General features: G+C 34.3%; 1 protein-coding gene across 1 annotated transcript in view; it reads right to left on the bottom strand.

The window, feature by feature from the left end:
• The window catches only part of LOC138707548 (toll-like receptor 2), a 40,746-nt gene that overhangs the window by 2,033 nt on the left and 19,375 nt on the right, over positions 1–19,338 (bottom strand). The window contains exons 2-7 of the mRNA XM_069837097.1: positions 18,347–18,502; positions 17,930–18,074; positions 13,410–13,720; positions 11,373–11,674; positions 7,830–9,357; positions 3,969–4,158 (exon numbers count right to left, since the gene is read on the bottom strand). Coding sequence (XP_069693198.1) covers positions 3,969–4,158; positions 7,830–9,357; positions 11,373–11,674; positions 13,410–13,720; positions 17,930–18,073 — 2,475 coding nt within the window. The 5' untranslated portion in view covers position 18,074; positions 18,347–18,502. The remainder of the gene's footprint in view (positions 1–3,968; positions 4,159–7,829; positions 9,358–11,372; positions 11,675–13,409; positions 13,721–17,929; positions 18,075–18,346; positions 18,503–19,338) is intronic.

Here is a 19,338-nt window from a genome sequence, read left to right as displayed (position 1 = left end):
TGGTGAAAGACAATAATGATGTTATGACTGATATAAAAGAGAAGATTGCAGCTGGGAATCGAGGTCTTTGGGCATTGAATAAAACTATGAAGTCTAGGTGTATCTCAAGAAAAGCTAAAATAAGAATATATAAAACTATTATTAAACCAATAGTAGTATATGGAAGTGAAACCTGGACTCTATCTGAAAGGGCAATAAAGATCTTAAATGCCTGGGAACGGAAAGTATTACGGAAAATCTTTGGGCCTACTTATGAGCAAGGGTTTTGGCGAATTAAAACAAATGCTGAGTTATATGAATTATATAAAGATAACAACATTGTTGTTGACAAAAAACTCAGAAGGTTAGAGTGGCTGGGACACGTAGCCAGGATGCAGAACAATCGCACACCCAAAGCTCTACTAGATGCATTGCCAGTAGGAAGAAGGAAAGTCGGACGACCTAAATTGAGATGGCTGGATGACGTTCAGGCTGACCTAACAAAAGCTGGAATTAGAAGATGGAGAACACGAGCATTAGACAGGAGTGATTGGGCGGATGTTCTGAGGGAGGCTAAGGCTAAACTATAAGGGCCGTAATTCCAATGATGATGATGATGATGAGGACTCGAACCAGCGTGCATTCCTTAACGCGAGTCCTAGGCCTGATGCCTTAGACTGCGACGCCACAGCGCGGGACACTACACACTACTACTCTTTTAAAATTAGTTACTGCAGCAAGACAATACCATAAAGCAAGATACAACAATATACTAAGATAGTTGTTAATTAAGCTTAATTATACCAACAACAATGATTAATTTAACCGAGCTGTGATATGGTAGATTATATGATGGCCTTTCACTGATGCAATCGAGGTTTGATCCCCGGCAGTGCCAGTGAAATTTTTGGTGGCCCAAGTGCCTCTGTGGCAGGTTTTCTCTGAGATCTTCGGTTTTCCTGGCATTTCATTCCACCTGTGCTCCATGATATATCCCTGCCCTCAGGGGTATGCAACAGCTTGACCAGCCACACAGATTATTCCTGTTGGTCCACAGAAGTGGATTATCAGTCAATTAGTCCACTCCGAAATGTTCACCAAAAAAAGTCCATCATCATTAAATGTCCTGTATCAGAAATGTCCCCAGTCATTAATTGTCCAATATAAAATATGTCCACAGTCATTAAATGACATTATCTTAAATGTACATAGACATTAAATGTCCAGTACCGGTAACAAAAATGTCCACAGTCATTAAATAGTCATTACCTTAAATACGGTATCCCGAATTATTACATGTATCATATTATGAATGTCCAGAACAATATTTATTAAAATGTGAATTAATAATTTAACAATGAAATGTAAGTTAATTTACAATATTCTGAATAATTTCAAGGGAAAAATTGTTCTGGGGCCGGGTATCGATCCCAGGACCTCTGGTTGAACGTACCAGCGCTCTTTCCAACTGAGCTACCTGGGAACTCCACCCGACACCATCTCAACTTTTCCCTTTATATCCACACAACTCGCGTGGGCTGACGAAATGCCAGAGACCCACATCGAGTGCACACAATCTCTGCGTGACTTGGAATTGTGGTTTTCTGTTAACGTACACAGTGACGTATATATTATGCAAATCTAGTCTTTCAGGTAAGGCTCCCTGTAAAGCAGATTTGAATAATTTCAAGAGAAAAATTGTTCCGGGGCCAGGTATCGATCCTGGGATCTCTGGTTGAATGTACCAGCGCTCTTTCCAACTGAGCTACTAGATGTACAATATTCTGTTACGTATTCTATTTTCTAATTTTCTTCCACACTGAGGTCAACATGCAGCTGCATATGACATGAAACTGCCCTCAGATACTGTTTCACAATATTGTTGTCCTTATATTTGTTGTATTGATGTACAGTAGTGGCAAAAAAACCGGACCAACCCTTGTAGCAGGTTCCAGAGCCTTGTTAACTCCAGAGCATGAGAGATTGGTAACTAAGACTTTCATGGTTCGAATCCTGCCTGGGAAGGACTTTTTTTCGTTCCTTATTCAAATTTATTTCCAATACTTTTCGATTGCAGCGATATTTTACTACTTAATTAACTTATTATTCCCAGAACATGAATTTTACCAGTAATCGAAACGTATTGGGAATAAATTTGAATAAGGAACAAAAAAAGTTTCCTTCCCTGGCAGGATTCGAACCACGAAAGTCTTAGTTACCAGTCTATCGTGCTCTGAAGTGAACAAGGCTCTGAAATCAGCTACAAGGGTTGGTCCGATTTTTTTTGCCACTACTGTACAATCACTTCAATTCGCCATTGTATAGTAATATACTCCTTGCTTATGGGGTGTTTTACATTTAAGTGACCAATGTGAACTTAAATTAAATGGCATTCTTTGTCTTATTCTGTTCTTGTTTTATGTTTTCTATAAATTTCCAAGCACTGACACAGTGTCCAGAAATCATTTTTTTAAATTCAGATTAGAAATCTTCCACTACATTATTGGTTCTACAGGGACATCATTTTATTTTTACTAACATTTCTAATATTAACCTGGCTATACCTTTGGATCAACGATTAAGAACCGGAAACATCGTTTGCTACCCCCTTCCATGACTGGAGTTCGAGGATACTGGCGTAATATACAAACAAATCACTTTACTAGGTATAGGAGGGAAGAAAAGTAGTTCATCCATTTACGTAAACTAGGAAATATCGCGATTTTGAGTTTGATCATTTTCATTAAGTTTTTGTTTAATAAAAATACAGTACAGTATTAACAATGAGTGTTTTTACTCATGCACTGAGCTTTCCATGCGGACGTATTCATTATGCAGTGTATATTGTATTGTCTACAGCACATTAGCGTACATTATAGAGAATGAAGTTACATTGAAAAATAATCATAATATGGATATTTAAACACATTTTTGAAAATGGTGGCCGTTCATTTAAATATAGGCTTCAGTTCTAATGTGCATATTTATCGCACTATAGACTACTGTACGTAATTCCAATTACCAGGTTCGTACTTCTTATCAGTAACTCATGTTGAAATAATTCTGTACCTACTCTATAAAAGAGACCTTACGTGCTGTAAATTCAATCTTCACTTCTGCCCGATCCGAAAAGATAAAATAACTCAGACATGCTATCTACTGTCCGTCCAAGTGATTACATCGCAGCGTTGTAGAAAGGGAGGAAATCACGTGACAGTTAATTACTTAACGAGGCCCTTTTATTTAAGTTATTTTAAACAATTGTATGGGTATAATATTGCCTAGACGTCCAATTCCTAACAGAAATTAATGTTTTCAGAAAAGAGCTAAGACACCCCAGCCACTAGCATCTACAGAGAGGCGAATAGAAGCAGGTGGGGGAAACCGGGAGGCGACGTAGGCAAATGGAAAATGATGCAATATTGAAAGCTCTTTCGTCACTGGAAAACGCGAACATATTTTTGGAACGTACTGTTTACTATGACAGTAATGCTACTATGATTGTATATGCGGTCTTGGATCTGTGTGGAGGACGGTTGAACTTCATTAGTAGAAGGGGTGGGAGTGAAGTACATTAAAAAACTCAGGTACAATAAAAATTGAAGTAAAAATAAAATGATGTCCCTGTATAACTTCCTTGCAGTGCTATTTCATTGGAATTCCTCATAGAAAGTGTGAATCTTGGTGATGTAGCTCTCCAAAAAGAATGATGAATAATCGTCTCTGTGCATAACACATATTGAATATTTTGACTTGTGGGGGACATTTCTGTATATTGCACATTTTGATTTGTGGACATTTCTATATATTGGACATTTTGACTAGAGGCGGTACCGGTATTTGATTTGATGTTTTAATTGTGGACATTTTTGTACTTAATTTTCTGTATATTGAACATTGTGCTGTGAACGAATTGACCTGGAACGCAGAAGAGGTTTCAAGTGCTGGAAACACGATTGAAGAAGAAGACATATGATTAATAGACTTACGGAACTGGTAAGAAATTTGTTGGTGAGAATAATAATAGTGTGTCGGCTGCTTCGGATGGCCTTGTCTATGTTTCTGATGATAAATGTACCAACAGGAAAGTCGCGTTCATGAATGCATAATTTGTAATTTTCTGGTTCTCTCTCCAGTTGAGGGCACAGTTCATTGCACACCCAAGAACTATCAGAGCCACTGAAAAACAAAGGTTAAACAGTCTGTAACAATTCATTTTATAGAATTAGAATTTTAAAACTTAAATTAGTTGCTTTTTTGCCTAATTCAAAATTAACACTTAATTCCAGAGTGCTGCAACCCTTGAAGAGCCTTCGTCTTCACATTTAATGTTTTCAACCTGACCTTCTACACTTTTACCGGAAGAATGGAAAAATAGTGTAATTATTCCCATATATAAAACAGGAGATAAACAGAATGTTGAAAACTATAGAGGGATTAGTATCCTCAACACATGTTATAAGATATTTAGTAGGATTTTAAATGAAAAATTAAAAAAAAAAACATGCTGAAACTTTCCTTCTGGAGTGTCAAAAAGGCTTTAGAAAAGGAAGATCATGTGTAGATCCATTATTTAGTATCAAACTATTGTTAGAAAAAAGAAGAGAATTTAATTTAGAAACCGATATAGCTTTTATTGATTTTGTGAAAGCTTTTGATAAAGTTCGAAGAGACCTTTTATTCGACATATTACAAGATAAAAATATTCCAAATTTGCTATTACAAAATATAATAGAAATCTACACAGACAGCAAAATAAGTGTCAAAATAAATAACTGTATATCCGAAAGAAAATTTGTTAATAATGGAGTTCGACAAGGTTGTCCACTATCACCAACTTTATTTAATATCTATATAAATGAAATTATTTTAAAATGGAACCAAATCTACACATCAGGAATCAAAATAACCAGTGCTCTAACATTAAATACCTTACTCTATGCCGATGATCAAGTCATAATTTCCAATTCAGAGGATAATTTACATAGAGGAATGTATACATTAAATAAAATATTAAAAGATTTTGGGGTGGAAATTTCAGCACAAAAATCAAAAGTAATGGCATTTTTAGGACAAGACCCAGTCAGAAGTAAGATAATACACAATAACCAATGCCTCGAACAAGTGCAAAATTTCAATTATCTGGGTTGTGAAATATCTTATCAAAATGAAAAAGATGTGAACAAAAAAATTACCAAATTTACACAAATTTTAGGAATAATAAACAATAAATTAAAAGCTAAATTAGTACAAAAATCTACAAGAATAAAAATATATAATACACTAGCATTACCCTCCCTTTTATACGGAAGCGAGATTTGGACATTAAAGAAAAAAGACATGAACAGAAAGCAACGGAAATGAAATTTTTCAGGAGGACAGCAGGATATACTCTTTTAGACCGAAAAAGGAATGAAGAAATTTTAGAACAATTAGAAGTAGAGTCAGTAGAAGAAAAAATCAGCAGATACAAATTCAATTGGCTAGATCATGTAAGAAGAATGAAAAATTCAAGAATCCCAAAAATTATGATGCAGTATAAACCTAGAGGACATCATCGACCAGGAAGACCTTTAAGAAGACTGCTAGATGGGGCCGAAACAGGTCTACAGAGGCCTAATTCGTGAAGGATGATGATGATGGCCTTCTACACTGATCAAATTGTTACAATAAGACAGATACAAGAAAAATGTTGGGAACAATCCATAAACATTCACTGCCTGTTTATTGATCTTAAAACAGCGTATGCCAGTGTGTGTGTGGAAAGATAAAAACGAAGTATGGGAAGGTATGCACCAACTAGGTTTCCCCAGGAAACTAGTCAAGATGTGCAGAGGTCTCAATAGGGATGTATATGCAATAGTAAAGACCTGAGACAAGGGGATACAATAGCACCCTTGTTATTTATTATTGTACTTGAAATTCCAATTAGGAAGGCCTCCAGCCAAACTAAAGGAACAATATTTAATAAATGTAGCCAGATTCTAGCCTATGCAGATGATCTTGTTATACTGGGAAGCAGACAAAAGGATGTTAGTGAAACATTTACAGCCTTAGTGGAGCAAACTAGTAAACTGGGATTAGAAATTAATGAGCAAAAGTCGAAATATATGGTTATGTCAAGGAACTCCCATCTATAAAATAAGATAATAAAAATAGGTAAATATAGTTTTGAAAGAAAAAGGATAAATTCATGTATTTAGACACATGTTTGAGAAGTAATAATGAAATTCATACAGAAGTAGAAACTAGGATTGGTGCAGCAAATAGAGCATATAATGTCCTTCTACCCATATTGAAGAAACAGATGGTATATAGCAGACGTCTCCAAAAGCGTACTCGTGAGTAAGCTCCTGAACGGAACTGAAGCCAATACATAAGGAGCGCGCTCTGCCTCACCCATCCCCATCTATACTGTACTCAATGTTTATGTACGAACGAAGAGCAGTGGCGGACTGCCATTATCATTGTGTTGGTCGGAGTGTTCCACCGTTTCACAATGTCTTTTAATCATGGACGTTGTACATTCAAGGGTGAATAGGAAGAGAAATTTTTTTGTGTTAGTGGGGAGAATGTGAAATGCTTAATTTATTCTAAAATTCTTAAGGGTGTGTTAAAATTGAACATGCGACGACAATACTCGACTCTTCACAAAGAATATCATACAATTACAGGCATGTTGGACATGTGAAAATAATTTATTTTGCGGCTATCTGTATAACTGTTGGTTATACATAATAATCAGTATATTACAATACATTTACACTCAGTTCCGCATGACAAACAAAGTTTTTCGTTTAATTTTAGGTGAAATGCGTAGGCCTACAAATATCTTGATAAATATAAAACAAGAAAATACAAACACAAATCACACACGTGTCCTCAGTCTTAAACAAAAAAGCTCCTTGCTAGCCATGTTCTAACTTGGAATATTGGAAAATCAATGAAGCCCTTTACGGAAGCATCATTTGTAAAATCGTGCATACAGGACGTTACTAAAATACTGTGTCCAGAACAAAGTCAAAGTTCAAGAAAATTAAATTGTTTCGAATTAAAGTTAAGAGAAAGAATTTCTAAATTTTAAATGTAATTGAACCTGAAGTCGAAACCACAATTTACCAGTTTGTAGCTTACTCACTTGAATTGGACAGATAGAAATGACAAAGCTCACCTAGCCATTTTCATCCGAGAAGTTAATGAACATTTTACTGTGTCTGAATGTCGTTTAGATGTAATTACAAAATACAACTGGAGAAGATCTTTTCCAGGCACTGAAAGGCACCATAGAACAGAAGAGGTTGAATTTACAGTGGCTTGTGTCAATAGCAACAGACGGGGCTCCAGCTTCATAGTATGTCAAAATAATATACAAACGAATGATATTTCTTATTCTTTTGATGTTATTATTTGTAAGCATAAGCAGACCGTTGCCACGATCCCCCACTGATCGCTACCATCTGTTGAGGTACGAATCTCTTCCCCTTCTCTAGCCTTACAGCACACTGTGTTCGGCGGGCAGCATCGAGAGCACGAATGATGATACGCTTTTTGGAGACCTCTGGTATATAGAAATACGAAAGTAAGAATATATAAATCTCTTATAAGACCTGGAACAGTTCCCTTGTAAGATTATCCAACATGAATTCTGGAAAAAATCAAGATTGTAATAATTGAAATTCTTTTACCTCATATAAATTAATGACACATTTTTTACCATAATTAATTACTTACAAACAGCATAGAAACATTTTTTTTCTTTCACCTCACTGTTGTGAAATTTTCTGCAGAACTCTATCTGACACAGAACATATTGTAACCATACCACATGGTCTGCATAACTCATGACTTACCTGTAGCATACGAAAGCATCATATTCTTTTACCACACTGCTGTCGCAATTTCTTTTGGAATTCCATCTGACACTCAACATATGAATAGTGTACATAATTTGCAGGCGGTAGCAGTACACAATTATTCCAGTTGAAAGTAGGGCTACAACCGCAATAATAACTATTATTATCTGTATTGAATAATGAACACCATTTCTTCCTGGAAGACATTCCACCTTCACATTGATTACATTCTTGCCTTCATCTTCCATAGGCCAGTGACAAGTATAATTGTGAATCTTATTTCGGGCACCATTCAAGAGCCAGTTCTGTACAGGCTTCAACTCACATTTCTCACAGTCAACGGGGTTTCTTCCTAGATCAGCACTATTGAGCACTTCCAATGATTTTCTCATATGTTCTGTCAGGATGTTAACTCTGTTGCTTGATAAATTCACGTTTTGAATTACTGTTGGTACTGAGAAAATCTTCGGGTCATTCCATTGGAAAATGTTATTTGAAGAAAGATCAAGCCACACGATCCTTCCCGATGACGTGATGTTTTTTGGGGAAGTTATATTATTGTGTGAAATATCCAATAATTTTATTTCACAATTTTGTGTCACGTTTAAATGTACAAATGAGAGGAGATTGTGTGACAAATCGAGTTTTTTTATGTAGTTCGCCGATTCGATAAGATTACTGGGAATTGTTTTTAGATTATTTGTGGATAAATATAATTCCTCAAGATTCTGAAATTTTGTAAATATTATTGGATCGAGGAAGGATATCTTGCATTTACTCAGATCCACAACTTTCAATTTTGAAAAGTTCTTTAAATATTGGACTTCATTTCTAAAACTGATATTAAGCCCACCTTGTACACTCATATCTATTCCTGACATGTTAAGTAACTCAAGGTCATGTTTATTTCTGAGAAATCTAAATGGCTCCTGTGCCCACATAAATTTAGTATTGCCCGATAAATCTATATACTTCAGAGAATTTACTTTCTCTAGTATGTCTTTTTCTGTCATTACTTTCTCTAGTATATCTTCATCTCTCATTACATAAGCTGTGTAAGAGAGTTTGAGTATTTCTAATGAAGTGTAAGGCTCTATTCCTTCTAAATAATGGAATGTGTTCAGACGATTGTAACTCAAATCAAGTAATTTTAACTTACTTAAAGATGACATTTCTTTAGGAATATTGTCTATATTATTATTGGACAAAACCAGTTCTTCTAAATTATTTAGAAAAGATATGCTATAAATGTCGCCAGAAGAAATTGCGTTTTTGGATATATCTAGAATTCTAATGTGTTTGAGACGACTGAAGTCGGATGGAAGGCTTCTTAGATTATTGGAAGACACATTTAACACTCTGAGGTCCATGCTTGCCAAAATATCAATGGATAAATTGGTAAGATTATTGATAGAAACATCCAGGAAAGTGAGTTGCTTGAGCATTTTCATGTCTTCGGAGAGTTGAGTCAATGAAGTGTCTGGAAGCGCAAGACTGGTTAACTGAGTCAAGTTTGCGAAGTTCACTGTGAACAAACAAAATGGAACATAGTTTTAGTGTATTTTAAGCAAACATTAAAAGAGACATAATCAATTATTCATAATAATTCAAACTATATGTTCTCAGCAAATTCGTCGTCCTTGCTAGCGTAGTCGGTATAGCTCTGGCCTTCTGTGCTCGAGGTTACGGGTTCGATACTGGCCCAGGTCGATGGCATTTAAGTGTGCTTAAATGCGACAGGCTCATGTCAGTAGATTTACTGGCATGTAAAAGAACTCCTGTGGGACAAAATTCCAGCACACCAGCGATGCTAATATAACCTCTGCAGTTGCGAGCATTGTTAAATGAACCATAATTAATAATAATTGTTCTCAGCAAATTCTCTTAGTTCTGTAAGAATTCTTAACCATTATATAATCCTCGGCTTCCACTATTTGTTAAACATACGTTTATCACAATTGAATAAATAAAATAAATATGTGTAAATAAATGAATAAGTACGGTACCTGTATATAAAATATATAAATAAATAACTAAATAAAGAAATAAATAAGCAAACAAACAAATAAGTAAATAAATAAAGAAATAAATAAAGAGATAAATAAATAATTAAAATAAATGTGTAAATAATATGAGTAAATAAATAAAAACAAATAAATAAGTAAATACCGGTAAATAAATAAATAAATTACATCCAATGCAAGATTTTCCAAACTTTACACAAATGCATTACATACCCGTAGATTTGTTACCACAGTAAAGAGATTTACATAGACCAACAGGCCATCAGAGCAATGGCCACTTCCAAAACTGGCTTCAGCAAAGTAAGTTACAACTGAATATTAATAAGACTGTTTACATACTCTTTAACAATAGCAGCGATCAAAATTCTACTCCTATCAAAATAAATGATAAAGACATAATGGAAGTTAAAAATACAAAATTTCTAGGCATCTGGATCGACTCTGCTTTAACCTGGAACTATCATGTTGAGAAAACTATAGAAAAATTGAACTGCTATATATATGCTTTCAGAATTTTAAACAAAACAACCTCTAATGAAGTTCTCAGATCTATGTATTTTGGCTATATACATTCCCAGATTCAGTATGGCATACCATTATGGGGCGCAACAAGCAAAATTACGGAAATTTTTAACCTACAGAAGAAAATTATAAAAATTATGAAACAAGCACCTATAAGGTCGAAAAGTAAAGAAATTTGTAGGGAACTCAAAATTCTGCCAGTGCCTTGTATATACATTCTAGAAACAGTGTCTTTCATTCATAAAAAACAAAGCAAAATTCAAATTGAATTCAGACTACCACATGTATCCAACAAGAACATCAAGCCATATCCATCTGTCCACTCACAGAATTACCACAAGTCTTAAAAGTATTTTACATAGAGGCATAAATATGTATAATAAAATTCCAAGCTCCATAATAAGTAGTAAACAAAAGAAGTTTAAAACCATGGTCAACAGGTTGCTGCTGCATCATATGCCATATACTGTAGAGGAATTTATGTCTTTAGACCTTGCATGAAAGTGCCTACTAATGTGTAATTGTGAAGGCATATAGGTCGTTATTGCTGTTAACATTATTATTATTATTATTATTATTATTATTATTATTATTATTATTATTATTATTATTATATTTATACAGTACAGTACTATCTTATATATAGTTCTTCTTAAATCATGTCAGCAGATGTCCTGCAATAACAAAGCTACAAATTCATAAATATATCTATAATATAATCAGAAACTAGATTAAGACTTAGAAATAAGATTGACGAAGCCATGATTTGTAAAAGTCTTTATGGTGAATAAATTACTACTACTATTACTATAGAAAGAAAGCATGTCAGAAACAAATGTTTAACTACTGGGGATTTCTTAAAACGTGTAATTCTCGAAACAAATCCTTCTATCATCATATTTATTTGTACTGCACATAAAGACATATTAAAAAGTGAAAAAAGTGAAGTTCAAGCAATTGAATTGGTACGACACTGTAAGCAATGCTTTAATACCTTTCGTAGTGTTCTTCAGGGCGTGAATTATATGAAGAGATTTCAACATAGGTTTATTCTGGATCACTGTATTTCCACTTCCAGTCCCTCTGAGCAACATTTCTTCGTAACAGCATTCACCTATCAAAGTTTTAAAGACCCCAAGTTGCAAGAATGGGTTGCAGTGAATATGAAGTCGCCTTGTATGTCCTTTGAAGGCCCTCACTGGTTCAAGAATCCAGGCATCCATATACAGCACACCTGCAGTATGATTTATCAGGTTCTTATGTAGAAGAAGTGAAACTCCACAGTCCCTGAAAGAGCTGTTAATAAGCAAATGTTTTACTGAAATATAAGGTCAATTCATAATTCTTGCACTTCTGAATTCAAACTCCCAACATTATTCTGTGTATGAAATATACTCTAAATAATAAATTATTATAGGTTTGAGAATTTCTGCAGCTTAAAAAACGAAGGTGCTTTTGTTGTCTAATACATTTATGGCACCTCATTAAGAAATTATCCACCACTTGCTGAGAAATGATGTCAATCTCCTGAGGAATATTAAGTTTAAATTATTCCAGGGTGTGGGTTTATCTTGTATACGACATCTTTAAATTTATCCGAGAGAGAAAAGTCACAGTGAATAGGTCGGGGGACTGGGAAGGCCACATCCCTATTAAGAACTCTGCCCTCGTTGAAAATTCTCTCAATTTCTGTCATTGAAACATGGCTTTATGCACTCTGACAGATCCTGATGAAAAAAGACAAACTTACGCTCCTTGTTGATTAATTCTCAAAATAAAGAGGGAAAATTCGTATTCACATATGTGTCTACTGTTGTCTCATAAAAATTGGTCTTATAATAAATTCTTTCGCCACTCATGATGCACTATGAACCAATTTTCTCATTGTGGAATGGTACTTCATGAATGATGTTAGGTTTCATTGAGAGAAAATAAGGATTATTTTATGAGTTCACTAACCCATGGAGGTGGAACCTAGCCTCATCCAAGAAAATTATTGAATACGGGTCTCTTTCTCCGTTATGTAGAGTTCAGCTCCAAACTCATGGCACTTGCTGCGCCGAAACAAGTAAACCAGCAGGAAGGGATGTTTAGGAGAGAGGGTAGTCCGCTTTTCCTAGCAGAAAACGGTCAGAATCAAGTGGGGATGGGTTGGGGTGAGAAATTTTGTAAAATTATGACAGGAAACATATTTCCCTAAAACTGAAGTAATGGTACCATTATAGTTTCAAATTGTATGGTTTATTTTATTTTATGCGTGTAGCCTTCATGAAATAAATATTAACCCTTGGCAAGCTGGGCGGAGTCCATTTTGTACCCCATACCATATTTTTCTTTGGACCTTCAAAACAAGTGAAGAAATATGGCTGGTTCCTTTTATAGCTGAATATTTAGATTTTCTTTATTCGATAGTAAAAAATAATTACAAGTACCGGTATACAAATATAAATGAATATAAATATCTACATAATTACCTAACATTCCAATGGTTGGGTTTGGATACATATATTCAAAAATATATGTCCAATTTTGTCTAAAGGGGCTGTTAGGCTTATGCAATTAAAAAAAAATCAAAATAATTTAACAGGACTTAGTTAAGAAATAAAATATAAAGTTCTGTACAAAGCCATTCCATTAATGTTATATTTGTGTGGACAGACAGACAGACAGACGTGCTGTCATTAGTAGGTAGTTTTATGCAGTTTATTGTTGTGCACGCGCCTACAGTGAAATTAAAACATAATTAAAAAAATAATGTGTGCACCCCACTTAGCTTAAAGAACATTCCATAAAATTTTGTCTGTTTATTTCTGAGACACTCTGTATACGTCTTCATATTTTCTACTTCTTTTCTTCATTGCGGTCCCTTAAAGTAAACATTATGTTGATCAAGTACTTATAAATAATATGTCAGTTATACACTCATCTGCATAAGTTTGTTTGTATTTAACTTTTGACCTTTGTTCTATTGTGACGAACACAATTCTTAAGTTTACCAAGTATTGAAAAGTTATTTTCAAATTAATATTACCTTTTGTTTCGTTTCCAACACATAAAGTCCAATATCAAAAATCCAGCTGTAATATTTTCATTCAGATTTGCCTCTATCGATAATTTGAGTAACTTTTCAGCTATAAACAAAGGTGGACTTGGAGCTGTAATCATTGAATTGCTGTTACAGGGAATTTTTTCAACACTCATATTAATCATTTTAATTTGAAGTTGTAGTGTATTGTTGTAATGAGTAGCAACTGAGTTATCATCAATTTTTGCAGTATATTCTCTTTGAAAACACATGTCATATTTTTCAATGGGCATAGAAATTACTTGCTGAATTGATACCTGTAAAAAAATAAAGAAACAATAAATTAATAAATTTATTACACAACTTTTAACACTATATCACTTCGACAACTTCAAGGACAGAACAAGTGATTGTCGCAGATCAACACATGGTAACAGGAGCGATTAGTAAGGAGTTCAGGAACCCACATACTGACGTATGAGGAAGTGTAAAGATGATGGCGCAGCTAGGAGAAGAAAACAGTAACGTGATCACGCAATGTAAGCGGATTCCTAGTCTACATACGATGGTGGTAAGGTTAGCGCACTCCAGAAGGAATGCTGACAATAACAGAACAAACAACACCGGCGCTAGAAAAAAGGCGAGGGGTGATAAAAAGAGAAACCAAGAGTCAGGAAGTGATAGGGAAGAAAGTATTGTAAAGAATAAGGGTGCAAGTGTAAGTGGAAATCTAGTATGTGAAAGTGAAAGCGTGGGGGGGGGGAATAAAAGAGGAATAGAAGAAGAAATAAATAGAAAGAAAGATAAAGTCAGAAATAAGGCAGAGACGAACAGTAAAGAAAGATCAGAATTTGCGACAGTTGAGGATTTAGCAGAGATATTTTATATGTGTAGAAAAAAAGTGGGGTTGTGATCAAAAAGTGCAAGTAAAGTGAAACTGGAAAAGATCGAGAAGTATAGGGGAGAGAGAAAGTGTATAAGCAGATGTGTAAAATAAAATATAAGTATTTATAGGAAGTGAGAATAGTGACAATGGTTTAGGTGTAAGCAGAATAGTGAGAAAGTGAAAGTGAGCGCAAATAGGAATGACTGAAAATAGTGAGAAAGGGTTTAGAGAAATGAACAAGTGACAGCATAAACTTAGTACTAACATTTGAACGTTGGAACAGTAATTGAATAAAATGTCAAAAAAACAAATAGGCAAATAATCCAATATGATAATTTATAGAGAAAAATTTAAATGGATATTTTAGTGAATAGTAGTTAGAGGATAAGGGGGGTGTGAAAGTAGTATATAATATTAGATAGATTAGGTTTAATGAACAAATAGAGAATAGCAAATGAAATGTAGGGAAATACTGAAGGGGAGATTGACCAAGTAACAAAAAAGGTACATTGCGTAATTGGGAGTATGTGTGAGACGTGTACTGCAAATAATGTGTTATTGTAATAATATGTTAATGGTGGCACCGGATACAGAAATGTGAGGTACACCATTACATGTAAAGAAGTGCTGTGAAGAAATATATATATCATATATCACTTCGGAATATAAAGCAGATGACCCCCCAGGCCGAAACTAGTCAACAAGGTAACCTAGTTGATTAAGACGTGAAAGCATATATACTTTATATTCCGAAATTAATATCACTTAATATTATGATATTTAAAAGCGGTCTACAAATGGAAAAGTGCAATGAATATATAACTCTGTATCTGTATGAATCTGTCACTATCTCTTTCCTACCAGTAATAATTTCTTAAATTGTAGTCTTTTCGACTGTCTACAAATATGTAATTTCATGTGCGAATTAGAAAAAAAATTAATATTTGGAACTCGCTGAAAATTGCTCACTCCTGAGCCAGGTTACCTTAGACAGAACTACACCCACCCCTCTACAACTTAGTAAAATGGAGTATATACTGTAGAGGCGTACGCAATGGGGTGGGGTTACCGGATTTGAACCCCCCTTGAACTTTTTGAAAAAATTACATGTTTAGATTTGAGTATTTTTTTATCCATAATCGTTTCTCTTTCTCTAATTTTTTACTGTCAGAGTAACAAAATCTACATCGACAGAAGGCATAGTCCCCCTATGCCTCCTTCAATATAATCCCTGTGCTTGGTGCTGCAGCACGTTCGAATTATAACAATGCTATCTTTATTATAGAGAGACCTACTGCCTAGTACCGACCTTGTAATAAAATGAAGTCGACAATATGAAATTTAACTTGTGAAACCTATCGAAAAGGTTGTTTGTCGTTCCGGGTTCTCTGATATTTCTAAACTACCGCGAAGCTAAATTTTACAATTTTTTTTACCAAAAAGTCGCGTTGTGTTTCTCGTGAGGTTAGTGAAAATTTCACATTGGCAAATGTTTCTTCGTAGTCACAACGTGACAGTGTTGTCGCGAATATTCTTCCCGAAACTAGTTTCACATCCTCTTGTGAAAACTCAGCTAATAATAATAATAATAATAATAATAATAATAATAATAATAATAATAATACAAATTCACAAAATTTTAAATACCGATAATGTAAATTGTAAACAATTTCAGTAATAACCCCCTTCCTTGTCAAAATTCTGCGTACGCCACTGATGTACTGCCATTTATGCTTTGTAGCATTGCTACATGTTGCAATTAATTTTCTCGAAAAACAAAAAAAAATCTCAATTGTTTATTAATCGTATCAGAACAATATTAATAAACACTTTACTTGTAATGACCTAGTTTATAACTAGTGTCTTTATTTTAGTTGGTTATTTAACGACGCTGTATCAACTACAAGGTTATTTAGCGTCGATGAGATTGGTGACAGTGAGATGATATTTGGCGAGATGAGGCCGAGGATTCGCCATAGATTACCTTGTATTCACATTACAGTTGGGGAAAACCTCGGAAAAAACCCAACCAGGTAATCAGCCCAAGCGGGGATCGAACCCGCACCCGAACGCAACTTCAGACTGGCAGGCAAGCACTTAACCGACTGAGCCACACCGGTGGCTTATAACTAGTGTCAATTAATGTAATAGTAATAGTAATTTTATTTTGCTTGGCAGAGTTAGGGCCATAAGGCCTTCTCTTGCACTCAACCAGGTTTGAATAATATACAGGAAATACATAATTATGTAATAGAATACAAGACAAAACAAAAGGAGATACTATAGAGCAGTGGTTGCCAAACACCACGAAATTGTGACGTAATAGAAATACAACCCGCACACCACTATAGTAGGGAGAGGGGTGAAGTGGGTGTCTCCTCAGGTAATGTATGAATGGCAATGCAGAGACGGACTGTGACCAAAAAAAAAAAAAAAAAAAAAAACATATAATATTCTTCTTCTTATTAACTACGCATACTTTTCCTGTGTTAACTTTTATCCTTCTATTCATTATTTTTATATTATTAATAAAATAAAATATATTTTCTTATTTACCATAAAAAGAACGTGTACTTTACATCAGCAGATATTAGAAAAAGCCGATACTTTTTATTGTTTGTTTATTAATGAAATATTCAAATTAAACTACATACGTCGAAGAAACATGGAAGTATTTTACCCCGATTAAGACATAGAAGCCGATACTTTTTATTGTTTGTTTATTAATGAAATATTCAATTTACAGGTAAGGGCATGGAAGAATAATGACAACGTACATTGTTCTTTTATACTTCATTTAAAATTTTACAACAAATTAAATATCTCATATTTTTGCCATCTGCACAAAAGAAATACTGTTCCTCCCATGCTCCTTAAAATTAAGTTTTTACATATTATCTGTTTTCTGTTTTGGAAAAGACATTGAAACATATTATCCTACACATTTGTCACATTACATGTGTACGTCCGTCTTTACTTATATCGAAGTGAAGACTGTAAACAGAGGGTGGGGGGTATAATACCATGGTTACGCTTGAGTGGAGGCAGGGGCATGTGTCGCGACACAGCTTTTGGCGATCACTGCTATAGAGATTACTTAAAATATAGTAGAAAATTACAAATAGTTAAGATCAGTTACATAATACAAGGAGAACATAAAGTAAAGTAGAAAATAACATATAATCAAAATTAGTTCCACAATATAAGGGGAATATAGGCCTACACAATTTATAGACATAAACTGCTCGAGATAAACTCGACGATTAATTTACTTGAGATATAATATACTAATTGGAGAATACATGTGAGTTTCAATACATAAAAAGTTGAATAGCAAATGCGTACTATATAGCATAGGCATACAGTTACAAAAGGTTAAGTAAAATATCAAGATAATAAAGAACAAGGAAAAAAAAGGAAGATAGAGGAGAAAAAAATAATAACTTGGTCATGTAAAGCAAATTATTTAGAAACTTCCGCAAGAGCCTAGTTCTATTCAATAAAAGAATTTCTAAATATAGTGTACTTAAAAGATTTTAGACTCCAATTACTGCTGACAAGGAATTCCAGGAAAGGTTCCTTGCTGCCACCTTAGGGAAAAGAATACCACTACCGATACATCTATAATTTGCTACTGTACCTGATGCGACATATTGCTGCTGGTTATTTCCGAAATTTTAAACTCCTTGGTTTCTTGGAATGTGATATTTTTGTAATTGTTATTGGCAGCGGAATAATGTATGACGAGAAATACACAGGAGAGAACAGAACTCAGTGTCACCATCCTGCAACATTGAGGAGCAATTTTTTCTTCAACAGATACGACAGATGTAACATACTGTTAGATGAATAAACTTGGGATTTGTGCTTTAAATTGTTCGGTTGTCCTGTCCCACACGAATTTTACATTCATCATAATTTTATACAAAATAATTGACATGTTAAAATAGGTCTAATATTTTTACACATTTTTTGCTTCATAAAAATATTATAAGCATATGCCAGAAGAAAAACACTATTTTGTACATATTGATTTCAATTAATTTCTCGTACTTACTTGGATTTAGTAATGGAAACTTGTAGATTTTCTGACAAGATATTTTATATTGAAGAGAAATATTTTGTGGTTCTATCGTTTGACTTGAAACATTGCAGAGGAGGAAAAACTAGCATCTCCGCATAACGTATTTCTCTTCTCATCCATTCAAACGTTCTAAAACACAGCATGAATATATTCGTCGATAAATTATAACAATAATGACATATCTTACACATACTGTACATGGTACTCTGATTGAGGTTCTGGCTGATATTTACAGATATGAAATTAAAATTTGGAGTGAGTTTGATGGGAGTCTACCTGTATTTAGGCAGCAGTTTCGCACGATTGTCCACAAGCAACATATATACAGGGGCTCTTGTTTACTGCATATGCGTAGTGTGTTGTAAGCGAAACTTTTACAATAAGGGAGCTCCAAATTTTATTTCCGTATCTGTACATTTATTATCAGACAGAACATCTCACTTGACGACATGTGTCAGACAAAAAACAATAAATTATACATCTTGATTACACAACTTTTAATACTGTATCACTTCGGAATATGTATGATAAGACTTTCTTGTGTTAAATTTTAACGTTCCTTGTTAATATGTTTCGACCTATTTTGGGTCATCTTCAGAACTGGTCGTTGTTGGTCTTGGCACCTCTTGTTTCCTGTGAGGGTGCGTTCTTAGTATAGAGTCAATGAAATATACAGACACACGAAAACACACCCCAACGATATTCTCAACACACAACTCAATTTCAAAACACATACACTCTTTGACTCTACACTAAGAACGCACCCTCACAGGAAACAAGAGGCGCCAAGACCAACAACGACCAGTTCTGAAGATGACCCAAAATAGGTCGAAACATGTTAACAAGGTACGTTAAAATTTAACACAAAGTCTTATCATACATATTCCGAAACAATAAATTGTTTATATACATCTGAAGTCTGATTAGTGTAATATGTTACTAATTAGCGATATATGCAATGGATG

This window comes from Periplaneta americana, chromosome 10, assembly GCF_040183065.1.
Source record: "Periplaneta americana isolate PAMFEO1 chromosome 10, P.americana_PAMFEO1_priV1, whole genome shotgun sequence".
Classification (NCBI taxonomy): Eukaryota; Metazoa; Arthropoda; class Insecta; order Blattodea; family Blattidae; genus Periplaneta; species Periplaneta americana.
The sequence above is the reverse complement of the archived record's forward strand: the minus strand, read 5'-3'. Positions and strand labels throughout refer to the sequence as shown.